The sequence below is a fragment of the Scyliorhinus canicula genome, chromosome 7 (assembly GCF_902713615.1).
Source record: "Scyliorhinus canicula chromosome 7, sScyCan1.1, whole genome shotgun sequence".
Classification (NCBI taxonomy): Eukaryota; Metazoa; Chordata; class Chondrichthyes; order Carcharhiniformes; family Scyliorhinidae; genus Scyliorhinus; species Scyliorhinus canicula.
Genome location: NC_052152.1, coordinates 208,171,307 through 208,191,246, shown reverse-complemented (window position 1 = coordinate 208,191,246; position 19,940 = coordinate 208,171,307). Strand labels below are relative to the sequence as shown.

The 19,940-nt window shown below is 50.0% G+C and overlaps 1 protein-coding gene across 5 annotated transcripts in view; it reads left to right on the top strand.

Annotated features, from left to right (window-relative positions):
* The window catches only part of tox2 (TOX high mobility group box family member 2), a 236,811-nt gene extending 229,701 nt beyond the window's left edge, over positions 1–7,110 (top strand). For all 5 annotated transcript variants that reach the window (XM_038803824.1, XM_038803822.1, XM_038803821.1 and 2 more), the window contains 4 exons: positions 794–874; positions 2,763–3,176; positions 5,275–5,408; positions 6,009–7,110. In XM_038803824.1, coding sequence (XP_038659752.1) covers positions 794–874; positions 2,763–3,176; positions 5,275–5,408; positions 6,009–6,045 — 666 coding nt within the window. In that variant the 3' untranslated portion in view covers positions 6,046–7,110. The remainder of the gene's footprint in view (positions 1–793; positions 875–2,762; positions 3,177–5,274; positions 5,409–6,008) is intronic.
* Positions 7,111–19,940: the final 12,830 nt, after the last annotated feature.

The window sequence follows — 19,940 nt, the reverse complement described above, 5'->3', positions numbered from 1 at the left end:
AGGTGTTAGGTTGGCATTGCCAAGGTGCCAAGCTGGTATTTTCTCTGCGGTGAGGATCCAGCTGGGGGTCTGGGGGCTCTCCCATAGTGCAATGGAGCTTCGTGAGGGGTTGGGGTCACTTCGGGGGCTCCATTGCGGGCGGGTTCCCGATCCCGACTTGGGAGAATGAGCGGCGATATATTTCTAAGTCAGGATGTTGAGTGACTTGGACGGGAACCTCCAGGTGGTGGGGTTCCCAGGTATCTGCTGCTCTTGTCTCTCTGGGCCATAACAGTCATGGGTTTAGGTCATTCTGTTGAAGTAGGTGGGTTGCTGCAGTGCATCAATCCGATGGTACACACGGCTGCCACTGTGTGTCAGTGGTGGAGGGAGTGAATGTTGAGCTGGTGAATGGGATGCCATGTATCAAAATCTCCAGGATTATGCTCGACGGAGTTGGAAATCCTAAACACATCCTTCGTCTATCTTCTGGCTGGTGCTCAGAAATGGTCTCTTTTTTTCCTCCACTGTTTAGTGCCTCATCTCTTCATCCAACTTATTCTTCCTTTTTCTATTCTCCTCTTATCCCAGGAATTGAAAACAATGGACCCTCTTTTCCCACCTCCGACCTCTGCTGCCCAATATAATCCACAGGCTTTAAAAACCAAAGGGCCTCTTCAACTAGTTACCACATCAAACTGATTGTATCCTCTCTCCTAACTCTGCTGGGTCAGTGGCTGTCTCGGAGACCTTGAGGTGTTTTTCTCAGTTAAAAATAAAAAGGTGATGGAGGTTTTAATTTCTGTTCCTGTAGGCGTACAAGAGAAAAACTGAGGCTGCAAAAAAGGAATACTTGAAAGCGCTCGCTGCCTACAGAGCCAGTTTAGTATCCAAGGTAAGGAATCACATCCGGTTCCACGTCACTACATTGGAACGCCCCTTCCCTTATCGAGTCGACTTGTGGGCAAGTCAAAGGTTAGAGGCCTTCAATATAACGGGCGGGGTTCTCCGGTACCCTCGTGTTTCTCGGCATTTCCCATTGAAACCACCCCACTCCGCCGGGAAACCCGCATAAACTGCACCAGGAAAGACCAGGTGGGCCAACTGGCCTGACTCTGTGCTGTAAATTCAGTGTAATCTCTGCAGTCCTGATGGAGAACTAAAGCAGACTGGATGTAAAATAGTTCCCCATACCCTTTCATTCTTAATAATACTTTCAGAATGAATAATCAATCTCATTCTCAAAGCCCAGTTCGCAAAAACAGTTGAAAGTAATCAGAACAACGTCAAGATCTATTTTTTAATCAATATATTGGGGCTGGTTTAGCACAGTGGGCAAAACAGCTGGCTTGTAATGCAGAACAATGCCGCAGCACGGGTTCAATTCCTGTACCAGCCTCCCCGAACAGGCGCCGGAATGTGGCGACTAGGGGCTTTTCACAGTAACTTCATTGAAGCCTACTCGTGACAATAAGCAATTATTATTATTATGGTTAGAATGTTGTTCAATCACAGATTACCTACCCTGAATTGATGTCTGCCTATCTCTCTGTAACATGAAGATGTAACGTGGCACTTTATCATTGTATTCGGGTTTATTTTTACTTGTTGCGTTTCTATAGATTATGAAGTGAAGTATTTTAACCCAACAAAATGGCACAAGGCTTGACAAAGCTTTGCCGGTGATGATCTTTAATGAAAGGGTCTTGCTGTGTCAGTGGGCGGAATCTTAGCAGATTTTAGCAAAGTGTTAGACTCTGGCGTGGAGCTCTCCAGCTGCACAGACAGTTTACACATTGAATCTTGAGCCTCTCTCCTGAAATGAAATGAGTGAGTGTGGTTTACGCCATCACTCTGGCGGGGCGGGGTCTCGTAGAGCCAGTAACCGGCTCCAAAGAGATTGGGACACCGTCTTTAAAGGCAACCCCGACAGAGATGCAGCCTAATGGCCCCCAGCCCACATTCGGAGATATCGGGGACTCCTCTCCGGCCCCCTGCCCAACAATCACCCCCCCAATGTCCGCCCTCTCCCTCTGCCCACCACATATTAACGCACCCCAACCCCAACCCATCCCCACCTCACCACCCACCAAATGGGGCTCCCACTAGGATTGACCCCTGACACTTCCCCCACTGCCAGGTTGGTACTGTCAATCTAGCTGTGCCAGCTTGTGCCAGAGGACAGGGCACAGCCTGGGCATGACCCTCACCCCCCACACCTCCCCAGGGGCCATACTTGTACTGCCGGGGGAACCTCTCGACTGCTTCACGTCTGGCCAAACCTGTTGTAAATCTCACCAACGTGATTTAATGAGGGGGGGGGGGCATTGGTGGGGGCGAGGACGTAAATAATATTTAAATTCATTCAAATGTGTTATAAAAAGTTTCACATTTTTGTGAGCGTGAATCTTGTGATGTCGCCACTGAGGGGCGGGGAAAATCAGGAAACACGTTCTCTCCAGCGAGAATCGCGTTTCCTGATTCTCGCAAGATTCGTGCCCATGCCGTGGGCAGTGAATACGGGCTCAAGATCGCGCCCAGTACGTATGACGGCAAACCCATCTTGTACTGACTGGAATGGTCCATCAGTGAAAGGACTGTCTCTGGGAGCACAATGGGCTGAACCACTCTTATGACAGTGGGGTAGATCAGGCTAACTTACGATGATAATTCCCAACAGGAACTGAATTATTGGTCCAAAATAGCCCTCTTCCTATTCTTGTGTGTTCTACTGAGCAGTGTTGGCAATCTAACAATCTTTTTTATTTGACCTGCTTCTGCAGAGCTACAGCGACCAAGTGGAAACGAAGAGTGGACAAGCATCTCAGCAATCACACATGATCCCTCCCAAACAGCCACTCTACACCCTGCCGTCCCAGGCTTCATCCCCGTACATTGCACCAAATTCCTTCCTCCCTCAGTCAGAGCTGCAAACGTACTCAGGCCCTTCTCACCGCAACCTCACGCGGACCCTCACCTCCAAGATGTCTCAGATGCCACTGAGTGGCTCTCCCCCGCCTTCTCTGCAGATCAGCCCTCCCCTGCACCAGCAGCTCTCCCTCCAACACCACCACCAGCAGCAGGCTGCCATCCTGAACCAGTCCATCGCCATGCAACAAGTGCAGAGCCAGCCAATCATCTCCCAGCAGATGCCATTGCCGGTCCAGTCTCAGCTTCACTCTCCAGCTGGGCAGCAGGTAAGCATTGGATTGGATTGGATTGGATTGGATTGGATTGGATTGGATTGGGTTGGATTGGATTGGATTGGATTGGGTTGGATTGGATTGGATTGGATTGGATTGGATTGGATTGGGTTGGATTGGATTGGGTTGGATTGGATTGGATTGGATTGGGTTGGATTGGATTGGATTGGATTGGATTGGGTTGGATTGGATTGGATTGGGTTGGATTGGATTGGATTGGGTTGGATTGGATTGGATTGGATTGGATTGGATTGGATTTGTTTATTGTCACGTGTACCGAGGTACAGTGAAAAGTATTTTTCTGCAAGCAGCTCAACAGATCATTAAGTACATGGGGAAGAAAAGGGAATAAAAAGAAAATCCATAATAGGGCAACACAAGATATACAATGTAACTACATGAGCATTGGCATCGGATGAAGCAGACACGGGTGTAGTGTTAATGAGGTCAGTCAATAAGAGGGTCATTTAGGAGTCTGGTGACAGTGGGGAAGAAGCTGTTTTTGAGTCTGTTCGTGCGTGTTCTCAGACTTCTGTATCTCCTGCCCGATGGAAGAAGTTGGAAGAGTGAGTAAGCCGGGTGGGAGGGATCTTTGATTATGCTGCCCGCTTTCGCCAGGCAGTGGGAGGTGTAGATGGAGTCAATGGATGGGAGGCAGGTTCGTGTGAAGGACTGGGCGGTGTTCACGACTCTCTGAAGTTCCTTGCGGTCCTGGGCCGAGCAGTTGCCATACCAGGCTGTGATGCAGCCCGATAGGATGCTTTCTATAGTGCATCTGTAAACATTGGTCAGGGTTAATGTGGACATGCCGAATTTCCTTAGTTTCGTGAGGAAATATAGGCGCTGTTGTGCTTTCTTGGTGGTAGCGTCGACGTGGGTGGACCAGGACAGATTTTTGGTGATGTGCACCCCTAGGAATTTGAAACTGCTAACCATCTCCACCTCGGCCCCCTTGATGCTGACAGGGGTGTGTACAGTACTTTGCTTCCTGAAGTCAATGACCAGCTCTTTAGTTTTGCTGGCATTGAGGGAGAGATTGTTGTCTCTACACCACTCCACCAGGTTCTCTATCTCCCTCCTGTATTCTGACTCATCGTTATTCGAGATCCGGCCCACTATGGTCATATCGTCAGCAAACTTGTAGATGGAGTTGGAACCAAGTTTTGCCATGCAGTTGTGTGTGTACAGGGAGTAGAGTAGGGGGCTAAGTACGCAGCCTTGCGGGGCCCCAGTATTGAGGACTATTGTGGAGGAGGTGTTGGTGTTCATTCTTACTGATTGTGGTCTGTTGGTCAGAAAGTCAAGGATCCAGTTGCAGAGTGGAGAGCCAAGTCCTAGGTTTTGGAGCTTTGATATGAGCTTGGCTGGGATTATGGTGTTGAAGGCGGAGCTGTAGTCAATAAATAGGAGTCTGATGTAGGAGTCCTTGTTTTCGAGATGCTCTAGGGATGAGTGTAGGGCCAGGGAAATGGCGTCTGATGTGGACCGGTTGTGGCGGTATGCGAATTGCAGTGGGTCAAGGCGTTCTGGGAGTATGGAGGTGATGCGCTTCATGATCAGCCTCTCGAAGCACTTCATTACAACTGACGTCAGGGCCACCGGACGGTAGTCATTGAGGCACGTTGCCTGGTTCTTCTTTGGTACCAGTATGATGATGGTCTTCTTGAAGCAGGTGTCATTCCGCATTGTCAATGTCATTGAAGCATTGTCATTCCGCCCAAAGTGTGGTTACAGCCAGCTTGGGAAAGCCCAGTGAACATCCCGGGCAGCCTGATCAGCAGAAACCTATTCTCAGCAAATCCCCGTGATCCCAAATGCCTCGGACCAATTCTGGCCCCTCTCTGTGTTGAAACTGGTTTCTTCAAAGTAAGAGATGTGTCGGGAATTAAATTCAAAATGAGCGATGAAGTGAGATAAATTGGGAATCCCGGGTATAAAGATTTCTGCAGAATTATTCACTGTCGCCTGTGAATGAAAGAATTCCTTTGCTCCTTATTAAAAATTCCGGCAGATATCAGCGAGTAGGATTCCCAGAATTAAGTTGTCGAATTACAATGTCTCGAAAATGAAGTGTAAATTTCTCTTCCTCCAGGCATATGCTCACATGCAGCCAGAGTTTCAGAACACAGTCAGTGCCCAGTCCCCCAGTGCGTCAAACCCACCAGTGCAAAGCAGTGAGTGGGACAATGAATATTGCAACAGTGAGTGCGTCATAAACCACTGCAGGTGAGCAGGAACGGAGAGCGGCCCAGTAATGGGCTGGCAAAACAAAACACTCAGCTTGCGCTGGACACGTGGGTTAAACACAACTAGAAGCAGGGGGGGCATGTGGGTTAAAGAGCGGAGCGTTGTGTGGGTGATTGAACTGGATGTGACTATGGGGTATATCGGTTAAACTGGATTAGACTGGGCGCGGGGGGAGGGGAATTGTACTGATTCAGTCGGCCACTGCCCTTCTTGCAAGTATTTTCTATCTGGTGTACGCCAAGTCGATTAGAAGACCAGGATAAGGTGAGAGGTTCAAAGCAATAACATTCTCCAGAGTTCAGAAATAATTAACAGCACAGACTCAATACATTCATATCAAATTTGCTCTGCTCATGATTTTAATGCAACTATTAAAGCTCGCTTTCTTCACTGCAGACCACAGCTCTGGTCAGTTGATCTTTCCTGCATTTTATAATTGGTTTAAAACCACTATTGCAATCGCATTAAACATTTTCACCATGAAACCTTCAGATGGTAATGTACCACAGGCTCCAGGTGAAGATATCAGCTTTGCCTCGCTTCGCTTCACGACACTAACACCTTTTTCTTTGAATTAAGCATGTTACCAAGGGACAAACCACTCTACCTCACCTGAGCTCACAAGACCTTCTTTACTTGGACTTTGCCAAGGAGGTTACCAGCCTGACAGATGCCCCAGACGTTGGTAACACTGAGGACGTTAAAAGAGCCAGCCACCAAGCACTTGGAACCAGAGACCGAAACGGCGGCCTGTGAGCTCACTCATCTTATCATAGGATTCTAACCCTCTTTCTTTCCAAAAAAAAATAAAGTTTAAAAATTAAAATAAAAGGGGGTGATTTAACTGTGTCCTATGAAGGAAATATTTTGCTTGCCCCAAGCTTAGTCCTCAACTGCTACTTAGTGAACTGCTTTTGTGGTTAATTCAGGACCTTTGGCCCAACGCTTGTGGTCTTAACATTATTCCGATGATTATGATGATTTGTTTCCCCCCTAATGTTGAACGGCACTAAACTGTGCAGACAGACTGTGAGTTCACAAATCCACAAGTGGACTGCTATTTATGATCAAGATGCCTTTTCATACCGCATTCTGACCACTTGAATAAAGACAAATTGAAAATGGTGAGGACGTTAAAATATTAAATGTGAAGCAGTTTGTTGAAGAAAGCGTATATTTAGGATATTGTTTTTCTGTAGTTTTACTAAATGTTCTAGATGTGTTGATAATTACAGAAGCTTTGTGTGTTGAAAGATTATTCTGTGATTTACTTTATAGACAAGAGAGTATTTTTTTTGTCTCTGATTTTATGTAGCACACACTGTTCACTGTTGAATAATTGTGTAGAAGGGACATTTGTGTACGAAATGCCAAATGTATTTGTTTTTCTTAAAGACCAGTGACTGGGGCCTTTTATAGATGCATTCTGTAGCTTTTAATATTAATTTTCTCCATGAGCCTAATTATTTAATTTTTTTGATTGACACTGCTTAGTCTATTTAAAAAAAAAAAATTCATCAGTAAACTGTATGTTCAGAATAAGTTGGTGGTCTGTTTCACAGGCTGTGGAGATATTTCTCCTTTAGGTTTAACACCAGCTGTCAGATTTTATGTTCTTCTGTTTCATGTTTGATTTTTATATTTTCCCCATCAGTAAATAAAAATAATAATTTTATACTCATGGGATGTGTAAACTTCACTTCTTTCCATCGAACTTTTGATTTCCTGTGTTAAGATCAACATTCTCCTCCCCAAGGCTCAATGTGTGAGTGTCTGAATGATTCCGATCGGCGTCCAAAATTTAAAAATACCAAAATGTGATGGTATTTGGGTCGGCGAATGATATTCTCCACAGAGTGTCTGGTTATTGATCGCCGATTCCAACAGTGTGCACTCTCGTCAATTGCCCCTGATGAGATGGTCAGTCATTGTGTTATATGAGCAGTTGGGGTGAGAGTGGCCAGTACAATGGGTCAGCACGTTGTCCTTCCACCTCCTTCAGTTTGGAGAGCTCGATCCCCTCTCTCACCAGCTTGTCAAATGAGTTTGAACTGGTCCCAGTGCTCAAGAGCATCAGCCTCCGGTTTAAGACTCACTAACGTGACTCGAACTTACAACCTCACTCAGTTGTTACAATCGCCGTGGAGACTGATAACGTTCAAAAATAAATTTGAAATTCCTTTTTAATATCTCAAACGGATGACGACATTTCACATTTTCAGTCTTTTACTGTAACAGATGACTAAAAACACTGAGCTAACTCAATTTTTGCAGGCGAGTTATACAGATAGGAATTTTCCTCCTCCTTTATACTGATCACAGTCTCCACAAAAGTACAATCTTTCCAGCAGCCAGTCCACAGTCGCTTCTAGCTTCTAAAGTTTTAGGTGGCACGGTAACACAGTGTTCAGCACTGCTGCTTCACAGCGCCAGGGTCCCAGGTTCGATTCCTAGCTTGGGTCACTGTCTGTGCAGAGTCTGCACGTTCTCCCCGTGTTTGCGTGGGTTTCCTCCGGGTGCTCCGGTTTCCTCCCACAAGTCCCGAAAGACGTGCTTGTTAGGTGAAGTGGACATTCTGAATTCTGCCTCTGTGTACCCGAACAGGCGCCGGAATGTGGCGACTAGGGGATTTTCACAATAACTTCATTGCAGTGTTAATGTCAGCCTAATTGTGACACTAATAAAGGTTACTATTCACCCCGGTAGTTCACAAAGAGCCTCTGCTGACCACACAAATCTCTCTTTTTCCTCCTGCCCCCAAAACTTGGAGTTGGCAAGTCTATTTACTGATCACCCATTGTCTCCAGGTGTGAACACATGGCGGTCTGTTCAGCCAGTCCCTGCACGTTGCCAGGTTTATTGTCAGGCAGGAGGCAGAATAGGCACACGTAATGAATGGGACAGAGAATGGAAATGCCAGACTGTCTCCATAGAATATACAGTGCAGAAGGAGGCCATTCGGCCCATCGAGTCTGCACCAGCCCTTGGAAAGAGCACCCTACCCAAGGTCAACACCTCCGCCCTATCCCCATAACCCAGTAACCCCACCCAACACTAAGGGCAATTTTGGACACTAAGGACAATTTATCATTGGCCAATCCACCTAACCTGCACATCTTTGGACTGTGGGAGGAAACCGGAGCACCCGGAGGAAACCCACGCAGACACGGGGAGGATGTGCAGACTCCGCACAGACGGTGACCCAAGCCGGAATCGAACCTGGGACCCTGGAGCTGTGAAGCAATTGTGCTATCCACAATGCTACCGTGCTGTCTCGATGATGGTCATCTTCTCAAGCTGAGGGCAATTAAGACAGATTTTGGGGGTTGTCCCTTCCATGTTGTTGTGCGATTCCCGACCAAAGGAAGACTGAAAAATACCAAGTGCTCCATTCCCCAGCACGGAGCTCACACACCCCGAGCGTTTGGGGTATGCACTGAAAGTGCAGCCAGCGCCATGTTGCTGCATTACTAATCTCCTGCCCCCTGGACTCAGAACCCAGAACATGATTGTTCAGATCCCCTCCCAATAGATTAAGCATTTTTAATTAGTTTTTAAAACTATGCTACTAGAGCTGCTACAGGCTACTAGACTAGAAGGGCTTGAGGTTCATAAGGAGGAGGTGTTAGCGATTCTGGAAAGTGTGAAAATAGATAAGTCCCCTGGGCCGGATGGGATTTATCCTAGGATTGTCTGGGAAACTAGGGAGGAGATTGCTGAGCCTTTTGCTTTGATCTTTAAGTCATCTTTGTCTACAGGAATAGTGCCAGAGGACTGGAGGATAGCAAATGTTGTCCCCTTGTACAAGAAGGGGAGTAGAGATAACCCCGGTAACTATAGGCCAGTGAGCCTTACTTCTGTTGTGGGAAAAGTCTTGGAAAGGGTTATAGGAGATATGATGTATAATCATCTGCAAAGGAATAATTTGATTAGAGATAGTCAACATGGTTTTGTGAAGGGTAGGTCGTGCCTCACAAACCTCATTGAGTTTTTCGAGAAGGTGACCAAACAGGTGGACGAGGGTAGAGCAGTTGATGTGGTGTATATGGATTTCAGTAAAGCGTTTGATAAGGTTCCCCATGGTAGGCTATTGCAGAAAATACAGAGGCATGAGATTCAGGGTGATTTAGCAGTTTGGATCAGATAGCTGATAGAAGACAAAGAGTGGTGGTTGATGGGAAATGCTCTGACTAGTGTCCAGTTACTAGTGTGCCACAAGGATCTGTTTTGGGGCCGTTGCTGTTTGTCATTTTTATAAATGACCTGGAGGAGGGCGTAGAAGGATGGGTGAGTAAATTTGCAGATGACACTAAAGTCGGTGGAGTTGTGGACAGTGCAGAAGGATGTTACAAGTTACAGAGGGACATAGATAAGCTGCAGAGCTGGGCTGACAGATGGCAAATGGAGTTTAATGCAGAAAAGTGTGAGGTGATTCATTTTGGAAGGAATAACAGAAAGGCAGAGTACTGGGCTAATGGTAAGATTCTTGGTAGTGTGGACGAGCAGAGAGATCTCAGTGTCCATGTCCATAGATCCCTGAAAGTTGCCACCCAGGTTGAGAGGGTTGTTAGGAAGGCGTACGGTGTGTTAGCTTCTATTGGTAGAGGAATTGAGTTTCGGAGCCATGTGGTCATGTTGCAGTTGTACAAAACTCTGGTGCGGCCGCATTTGGAGTATTGTGTGCAGTTCTGGTCGCCACATTATAGGAAGGATGTGGAAGCATTGGAAAGGGTGCAGAGGAGATTTACAAGAATGTTGCCTGGTATGGAGGGAAGATCATATGAGGAAAGGCTGAAGGACTTGAGGCTGTTTTCGTTAGAGAGAAGAAGGTTAAGAGGTGACTTAATAGAGACATATAAGATAGTCAGAGGGTTAGATAGGGTGGACAGTGAGAGCCTTTTTCCTCGGATGGTGATGTCCAGCACGAGGGGACATAGCTTTAATTTGAGGGAAGATAGATATAGGACAGGTGTCAGAGGTAGGTTCTTTATTCAGAGAGTAGTAAGGGCGTGGAATGCCCTGCCTGCATCAGTAGTGGACTCGCCAACACTAAATGCATTCAAATGGTCATTGGATAGGCATATGGACGATAAGGGAATAGTGTAGAGGGACTTTAGAGGGGTTTCACAGGACGGTGCAACATCGTGGGCCGAAGGGCCTGTACTGCGCTGTAATGTTCTATGTTCTATGTCTGGAAATAAAAAGCTGTGACTGAGTTATATGAGTTGCTGGATACCCGCCTCCCCCACAGCTGATACACTGGGGTTCCCCGCCAAGCGGACCAGGGGCTGATCCACGGCTAATTGGTCAGTGATAGACTGGAGGTGGGATTTTTACCCCTCAGGAACAGGATGTCCCTGCCTCAGAGAGCCGCCAGCCAAGCAGAGGGTGATAACCCTCTAGCATTCTGGGACACTGACATTGGATGTTGGATGGAGATGTGGGTCAATGGACTGAATCCTGTGGAGGTGGCAGGAATCTCGGCCAATGGCTGGACGGCTGGCCAGACCCCCGGGGAGGACGAGCTGCCCACTGAGAGCTGGCGGTCAACCAGAGGCCAGAATCACTCTGTACTCGGCGGCGGCGCCAGGGAGGCAGTGGCTGCTGTTGGTATTACACTCCCTGAAGCCTCGAACTGAGGAGGGACCTAAGCAGAGGTGAGTGGTGGTAGGATGGGGGTCGCGGAGAGGGAGCCACGTGGGAGGGAGGTTGACGGCAGGGGCAGCAGAACACTCAGCAACTCCACTCACCACCAGCACTGCCCCGCCCCCGCCCCCGCCCCCGGTACCTCATCCAGTGCCAAGGATGGGTCTGAGTACCACTGAAGTTGTTTAAGGCTGAGGTAGATTTGGGTCTGTCAGGGGGCCGGGAGACGAGGAGCGGGTTTGGGAAAGTGGGGATGAAGCTGAAGATCAGCCTTGATCGGATTGAATGGTGGAGGAAGCTGGACGGGCCGTATGGCCGATCTTGCTCTTATTTTTTTATGTTCACAGATTTTACCCAAGTCCGGTGGGAATAAACGAAGAATTTATTATTACTGTCCACACAAACCACAATCCGATGGCATTCGACTACTTGGGAAGACCCGTGCCGGGGATTTCGCTCCTTCTGTCTGCGTCAGCCCATTATTAACTGGGAAAAATGAGATACCAGTCTCCAATCTCTCCTTACTTCAGTCGAGCAAAAAATAAATGTCTGATTAACAGTTACTTTTAATGATTCCTGATTCCTGACATGTAACAATGTGAATAATACCTCCTTTGTAACAAAGAATAATTTCTATTCATGAGTAAAATAAATATTCTCCCAAGTTTGAATGTTTGGGATTCTCCTGAGAACAAATGTAGCCACAAGTAATCTTTTCATTAACAAAATAGAAATTGTTTTTCACAGAGGTGTAAAAGATTTTTGGTACAAAAAGGATCAGGTTGTGTTCAGTTTGGCCGCTGGGAACGGTGGGTGACAAAGCCAGGCAATTTCTGCAGGGAGTTCACAATTGTAACCTCGGCAGAAACTATCAGCACCCGAGAGAGAGGGTGGTAGACTGTGTCCAGGGCAGATCCTTCAACAGGGCTGGAGCTATCAGAGAAAGGGGAGGTGATGCTGCTAATCTGGCAGGACCGAGGCATGATAGCAATGCGGAAATTGTCCATCAGATTCCTCTCACTCAACATCAGTTCTGGAATCTTCCATCATTATAATTAGACATAAATGACAGCAAAACAACAATTTCTACATTTTTTTTGAAAAGATTTTTATTGGGATTTTTGCACTTAATATCCTAACTTTTCAGAACAACAAGGAAACAATAATAAACAAAACAGTAACAACACCAACACAAGTATCCCAAGCTGCCACCACGTCTGTGACAGTAGTCCCAGTTCAATCATTTCCCTACATTATTTACACACAGTTTTTTTAGAATTGTTCTTTTGTTTTACATATTTCCATTGGTGTTTGGAGTTATAGATGCAGAAAAAATGGAAGAGGAAACGGAGTTTTGCCTGCAATAGGCAATGGAACAACAGTATTAATAACCCAAAAGAGAACAACAAACCTTTTTTTTTCTTCTTTTTAAAAAATAAATTTAGAGTGCCCAATTATTTTTTCCAATTAAGGGGCAATTTATCGTGGCCAATCCACCCACCCTGCACATCTTTGGGTTGTGGGGGCGAAACCCACGCAGACACGGGGAGAATGTGCAAACTCCACACGGACAGTGACCCAGAGCCGGGATTCGAACCTGGGTCCTCAGCGCCGTAGGCAGCAATGCTAACCACTGTGCCACCGTGCTGCCCTAGGAACAACAAACCTGAGCCCCTCACTGTCACCGAAACCATGACTGGGGCTCCAATGCTACTGAACATTTACAGATATACATCGGTGTTCGGCCAGGACTCCTGTCGCTTGCGAAAGCGGCCACCCCAGCTTTACCCCCACAGGTGTAATTCCCCTCGCTCGTCGGTAAACCCCATTCCGCTGGTGGGGGAGGGGGAGGCTTCCCCTGACCCCCCCCCCCCTCCATATCCCTCATTCCCTACCTTAGCTAGCCCCGGCCCCCCCTCTCCAGTTTGCACTGGTTGCAAACAGGTCTGTGAAGCGGCTTGTGAATTTGTTCCACGTGTCGGGAATCTCTCTACGGACCCCCGGTTGAAATGTTATTTTTTCTAGTTGTACTGGGTGGCGCTGTTGATATCCAGCCCAGCAGAAGTCTGGCGATCAGTGAGGGTAAGGTCAGGACGTTCACCCCTCCCCATCCAGAGCTCTGGGTGCACTGACATCCCGATGACCGTCACAGACTGACACAGCTTCATCTGACCCCCACAACCCTGGGCATGACCTCGAAAACAAGGTCATGATTAATAATGAAGTTACTGACTTCCGGTGGCGGCGATGTTCGAGTGAGCCGCACATTCGGCGGGCTCTCACTCCGGCGGGGCTTAACAGCTGATTCCCCGCGATAGCGGGACCACGGGGGCGGCAAAAAGGCTGCCGTGGAAGGAAGAGGAGAGCGGGCTGCAGCAGATGGAATCGTGGGAAACCAGCAGGTAGAGGAGGAAAGAGAGAGAGAGAGAGAGACGGAGGCAAGGAGGAAGCTGACCTGAAGGGTAAGATGGCGGACCCACGGACCTTCCTTCCTCCAGGACAAAGAAAAAAAGTTTGGAGTTGCTGAGGAGGGACAGCTTGGACCCACTTCAGATGCCCAGAAGGTAAGATTTAAGGAGCTGGGCGAAGGAAGGCGGCAGCGAAGGTGCTGAGAAGCGGGCTGCGGCACATGGAACAGCGGGATTCCAGAAGGCAGAAGAAGGAGAAAAAGGGACAGAGACAAGGACCTGAAGAAAATTACCTGGGACCTAAGATGGCAGACACACGGACCCCGGACTCAGCAATCCAGCAGGCGCTGGATAACATGCTCCAGGTAATGAAGTCCAGTTTTGAAGCGCTGAAGCGGGACAGCTTGGACCCAATCCAGAAAGCGGTGGATCAGCTGAACCAGAGGCTGGACGCCCAGGATGTTAAAGTTAAGGAGCTGGGAGAGGCGGTGGAGGAGCAGGCGGATGCGCAAACGGTTGCAGCGCTAGAAGTGGACGGCCTGAAAGAGCAGCAGAGAAGACTGCTGGACAGAGTGGAGGAGCTGGAGAATAGAGTCCGCAGGAACAATCTGAGGATGGTCGGCCTCCCGGAGGGGGCTGAGGGAGCTGATGCTGCAGCGTTTGTAGCAGACCTATTGATGCAGCTGATGGGGGCCGAAGCCTTTCCGCGACCGCCGGAGCTGGAGGGGGCACACAGGGTGCAGGCAAGGCAGGGGCGGCCGGGCGGACCCCCCCCCCCGCCCGATGGTGATTAGGTTCCACAGGTTCGTGGACAAGGAGCGGGTGCTGCAGTGGGCAAAGAGCGCCAGGAGCAGCACGTGGAACAACAGTGTTCTCCGCATTTACCAGGACCTAAGCCAGGAGGTGGCTCGGCGGCGAGCAGCCTTTAAGAATGTCAAGGAGGTGCTGTTCAAGAAGCACGTGAAGTTTGGTCTGCTGTTCCCAGCCCGGCTATGGGTCACGCACCAGGGTCAACACCACTACTTCTCCGAGCCCGAAGAAGCGATGGATTTTGTGAGGGACCTGGGGCTGGTCCCAAAAGGAGGCCCCAAGGACGCGAGTTAGGGCCCGAGGATTTCTGTGGGAAGGAACGCCGAATGTGCCTGGACTGCTGCTCAACGGTTTGCTGGGCCAAGGGGGCCAAGCGGAACATTTGAGACTCTTTCCTTTGTTCATGGACATTTATGTGCTTTTTCTCTTTTTTCTGTGTTTTTTTTCTTTTTTTTTTCCTGGTTGAGTCACCGGGCTAACAGATTGGCTAGTCAAGGAAGTCAGATGGGGGGGGGGGAAGTTACAGCCAGTAGATGGCAGGGGTGGGGGTATCGGGGGATGGGGTTAGGGGAGGGGGGGGATTGTTCTGCTGACGGGAGAGGGACTTGAAATAGGCACTGGAAAGGAGGTCGAGGGTGGAGGCAGCCAATGGGTGGGCCAGGAATGGCACGACGCACGGGCTGGGGGCCGGCCCGAGAAAGGCTATGGCTGACCGGCGGGGTGGGGGGGAGGGGGGGGGGGGGGGGGGGGGGGGTGGGATGTGCCCCCCGACCAGGCTGATCACCTGGAACGTTAAGGGACTGAATGGGCCGGTTAAGAGGGCGCGGGTGTTCGCGCACTTGCGGGCCCTGAGGGCGGACGTAATTATGTTGCAGGAGACACATCTGAAAGTGTCAGACCAGACCAGGCTAAGGAAGGGCTGGATTAGCCAGGTCTTCCACTCGGACTTGGACTCGAAGTCCAGAGGGGTGGCAATCATGATCAACAAGCGCGTGCAATTTGAGGCAGAGGGCATATCCGCAGACAGGGGGGGCAGATACCTGATGGTACGGGGCAGACTGGAGGGGAGAAGGGTGGTGCTGGTGAATATATATGCCCCGAACTGGGATGACGTGGACTTCATTAAAAGAGTGCTGGGGAAGATCCCGGACTTGGATTCTCGCAGGCTAATAATGGGAGGGGACTTTAACATGGTCCTTGACCCGACTTTAGATCGGTCGTGTCCCAGAACGGGTAGACTCTCAGCAATGGCAAGGGAGCTGAAAGGGTTTATGGAGCAAATGGGGGCAGTGGACCCCTGGAGAGATGGACAGCCAACAGGAAGGGGCTACTCGTTTTACTCGCACGTCCATAAAGTATATTCCAGGATAGATTTCTTTGTACTAAGCAGGGACTGTATGGGGGAGGTAAAGAACACGGAATACTCAGCAATTACCATTTCAGACCATGCCCCGCATTGGGTGGACCTGCAGTTCGGGGGAGCGAGTTATCAACGCCCGCAATGGAGGCTAGATGTGGGACTGCTGTCGGAGGAGGGGATCTGCGAGAGGCTTCGGAAATGTATAAAAAATTACCTGCAGGTGAATGACACTGGGGAGGTCTCAGCGGCGACCGTGTGGGAGGCGCTAAAGGCAGTAGTGCGGCGGGAGCTGATTTCAATTGGGGCCCACAGAGCCAAGGCAGACCGGGCAGAGATGGATAGATTGGTCAGGGAAATGGGCCGGATAGATGAAGAGCACGCGGAGTCCCCGGGGGAGGTTTTACTCAGGGAGAGGCAGAGACTACAGGCGGAACTGGGGGCACTATCCACGAGCAGGGCCGTGGAACAGCTTAGGAAGGCGAGGGGCGAGGTGTACGAGCATGGGGAAAAGGCTGGCAGACTGTTAGCGCAGCAACTCAGGAGGAGGGAGGCGGCCAGGGAAATAAGTAGAGTGATGGATGGGGAGGGGGAGCAAAGTGGAGGACCCGGCAGAATTGAATAGGGTATTCCGGGACTTCTATCGTAAGCTGTGTACTTCGGAGCCGCCGGAAGAACCGGAGGGGATGAAAAGGTTTCTGGACGGGTTAACATTCCCAACAGTTGGGGGGGGGGGGCGAGTGGAAGAGCTGGGGGCCCCGATTAGAGTAGAGGAGGTATTGGGGGGCCTAAAGGCCATGCAGTCGGGGAAGTTCCCGGGGCCGGATGGATACCCAGTAGAGTTTTATAGGAAGTTCTCTGAGCTGGTGGGCCCGGTCTTGGCGAGGGTTTTCAATGAGGCAAGGGACAGAGGGACCCTGCCGCCGACAATGTCACAAGCCACCATATCTCTGATATTGAAGCGGGGTAAAGACCCGGAGGTGTGCGGGTCCTACAGGCCAATCTCCCTGATTAATGTAGACGCCAAGCTCCTGGCAAAGGTACTGGCGGGTAGAATGGAGGACTGTGTACCGGAGGTGATTGGGGAGGATCAAACGGGGTTCGTGAAAGGTAGGCAGCTGGCGGCCAATCTGAGGAGATTGCTCAATGTGATAATGATGCCCCCGGCGGGTAGAGAGGTGGAGGTAGTGGTGGCAATAGACGCCGAGAAGGCCTTTGACCGGGTGGAGTGGGATTATCTATGGGAGGTGCTCGGACGGTTTGGGTTCGGGGAGGGATTGGTGGATTGGATCAAATTATTATATCAGGCCCCGAGGGCCAGCGTCAGGACCAACAGAGAAGTGTCGGAGTACTTTAGGTTGTACCGAGGGACCAGGCAGGGCTGCCCGCTCTCCCCGCTGCTGTTTGCGCTGGCCATAGAGCCGCTGGCGATGGCGCTGAGAGCCGCAGAGGGTTGGAAGGGGATGGTGAGGGGCGGGGTAGAACATAGGGTCTCTCTTTATGCAGACGACCTGCTCCTGTACGTGTCGGACCCAGTGGCCGGGATGGGAACTATACTGGGAATGCTGAGGGAGTTCGGCCAGTTCTCAGGATACAAATTAAATATGGTCAAGAGTGAAATGTTTGTGGTCCAGGCAAGGGGCCAGGAGAACAGATTGAGAGGGCTACCGTTTAGGTTAGTTGAGGAAAATTTCCGGTATTTGGGAATCCAGGTTGCACGAGACTGGGGCAGGCTGCATAAGTTAAATTTGGCCAGGGTGGTGGAGCAAATGAAGGGAGAGTTTCGGAGATGGGATGCACTCCCGCTGTCGCTGGCAGGGAGGGTGCAGACTGTAAAGATGACAATCCTCCCTCGATTTTTGTTTATTTTTCAGTGCCTCCCGATCTTTATCCCACAGTCCTTCTTCAAAAGAGTTAACGGGCTGATCATGAGCTTTGTCTGGGCGGGAAAGTCTCCGCGGGTGAAGAAGGCGATGTGGGAGAGGAACCGCAGCGAGGGAGGGCTGGCTTTGCCGAGTCTGGTCAATTATTACTGGGCGGCCAACATCGCTATGATAAGGAAGTGGATGGTGGGTACGGGGTCTATTTGGGAGCGGGTGGAGGCGGCTTCGTGCAGGGGCTCCAGCTTGGCAGCCCTGGTCACGGCTCCTCTACCGCTGCCGCCGGCCAAGTACACCACCAGCCCGGTAATGGTGGCGACCCTGCGGATATGGGGCCAGTGGAGGAGGCATGTGGGGGAGATGGGGGCGTCTGTCTGGGCGCCAATCTGCGACAACCATCGGTTTGCCCCCGGGAGTATGGATGGGGGGTTCCGAGTATGGCGGCAAGCAGGGGCGGGAAGGGTGGGTGATATGTTCCTGGAAGGGAGCTTTGCGAGTTTGAGGAGCTTGAAGGAGAAATTTGGGTTGGTAAGGGGAAATGATTTTAGATACCTACAGTTGCGGGACTTTGTTCGTAGACAGGTCCCATCTTTCCCGCGCCTCCCGCCAATGGGGATCCTCGACAGAATAGTCTCTAGGAGGGAAGAAGGGGAGGCAGAGTCTCGGGTATATATAAGGTGCCCATGAGGGAGGAAGGGTCCCAGACAGAGGAACTGAAACTTAAATGGGAGGAGGAGCTAGGCGGGGAAATGGAGGATGGGCTGTGGGCAGAGGCCCTGAGTAGGGTAAATTCGACCGCGACATGTGCTAGGCTCGGGCTGATCCAATTTAAGGTCGTTCACCGGGCCCATATGACGGTGGCTCGGATGAGCAAATTTTTCGGGATAGAGGACAAATGCGCTAGGTGCGCGGGAGGATCAGCGAACCATGTTCACATGTTTTGGGCATGCCCTAAGCTGAGGGGGTACTGGGAGGGATTTGCGGGGGTCATGTCCCAGGTGCTAAAAACAAGGGTGGTGATGAGTCCAGGGGTGGCAATTTTTGGGGTTTCGGAAGACCCGGGCGTCCAGGGGGAGAAAGAGGCCGATGTGTTGGCCTTTGCTTCCCTGATAGCCCGGCGACGAATATTATTGGCGTGGAGGGACTCAAAGCCCCCGAAGACTGAGTGGTGGCTTGCGGACATGTCGAGTTTCCTGGGGATGGAAAAAATTAAGTTCGCCTTGAGGGGATCTGTGCAGGGGTTCACCCGGAGGTGGCAACCATTTATTGACTTCTTTGCGGGACAGTGAGCGTCAGCAGGGGGGTGGGGGGAGGGGGGGGGGGGGGTAGAGTAGAGTAGGAGGGAAAATATGGCGGGTAGTACGGGTGGGAGGGGAGCGGGCTTGTGCAATATGTTACGGTGGAAGTATTGAAAGTACGTGGATGTTTGCACATTTTTGCCTTTTTTGCTTCCTTTCTGATGATGTCTGTAACTGTTTATAAAGCCAAAAGCTACCTCAATAAAATTGTTTATTAAAAAAAAAATGAAGTTACTATGAAAATCCCCTCGTCGCCACACTCCAGCACCTGTTCGCGTACACTGAGGGAGAATTCAGAATGTCCAATTCACCTAACAAGCACGTCTTTCGGGACTGGTGGGAGGAAACCGGAGCACCCGGAGGAAACTCACAGACACGGGGAGAACGTGCAGACTCCGCACAGACAGTGACCCAAGCCGGGAATTGAACCTGGGACCCTGGAGCAGTGAAGCCACAGTGCTAACCACTGTGCTACTGTGCCAATTTATGGAGCCTAATCCAGGTATAGGATCCCCAGGTACCTGAACTTAGTCTGGGTCACTTTAAGGGGTAGTTCTTGCAGCTCCGCTCCTCCTTTTCTGGGGTTCAACCAAGAAGATTTCGCTCTTTTCCAGGGTGAGATTGTAAACTTGTGAAGGCGCCAAACTCCCTAGGGAGTCCTCTTAGACCATAAGACATAGGAGCAGAATTGGGCCACTCGGCCCATCGAGCCTGCTCCGCCATTCAATCATGGCTAATATTTTTCTCATCCCCATTCTCCTGCCTTCTCCCCATAACCCCCAATCCCCTTATTAATCAAGAACCTATCTATCTCTGTCTTAAAGACACTCAGTGATTTGGCCTCCACAGCCTTCTGCGGCAAAGAGTTCCACAGATTCACCACCTTCTGGCTGAAGAAATTCCTCCTCATCTCTGTTTTAAACGATCGTCCCCTGAAATGAAATGAACATGAAATGAAATGAAAATCGCTTATTGTCACAAGTAGGCGTCAAATGAAGTTACTCTGAAAAGCCGCTAGTCGCCACATTCCGGTGTCTGTTCGGGGAGGCTGGTATGGGAATTGAACCACGCTGCTGGCCTGCCTTGGTCTGCTTTAAAAGCCAGCGATTTAG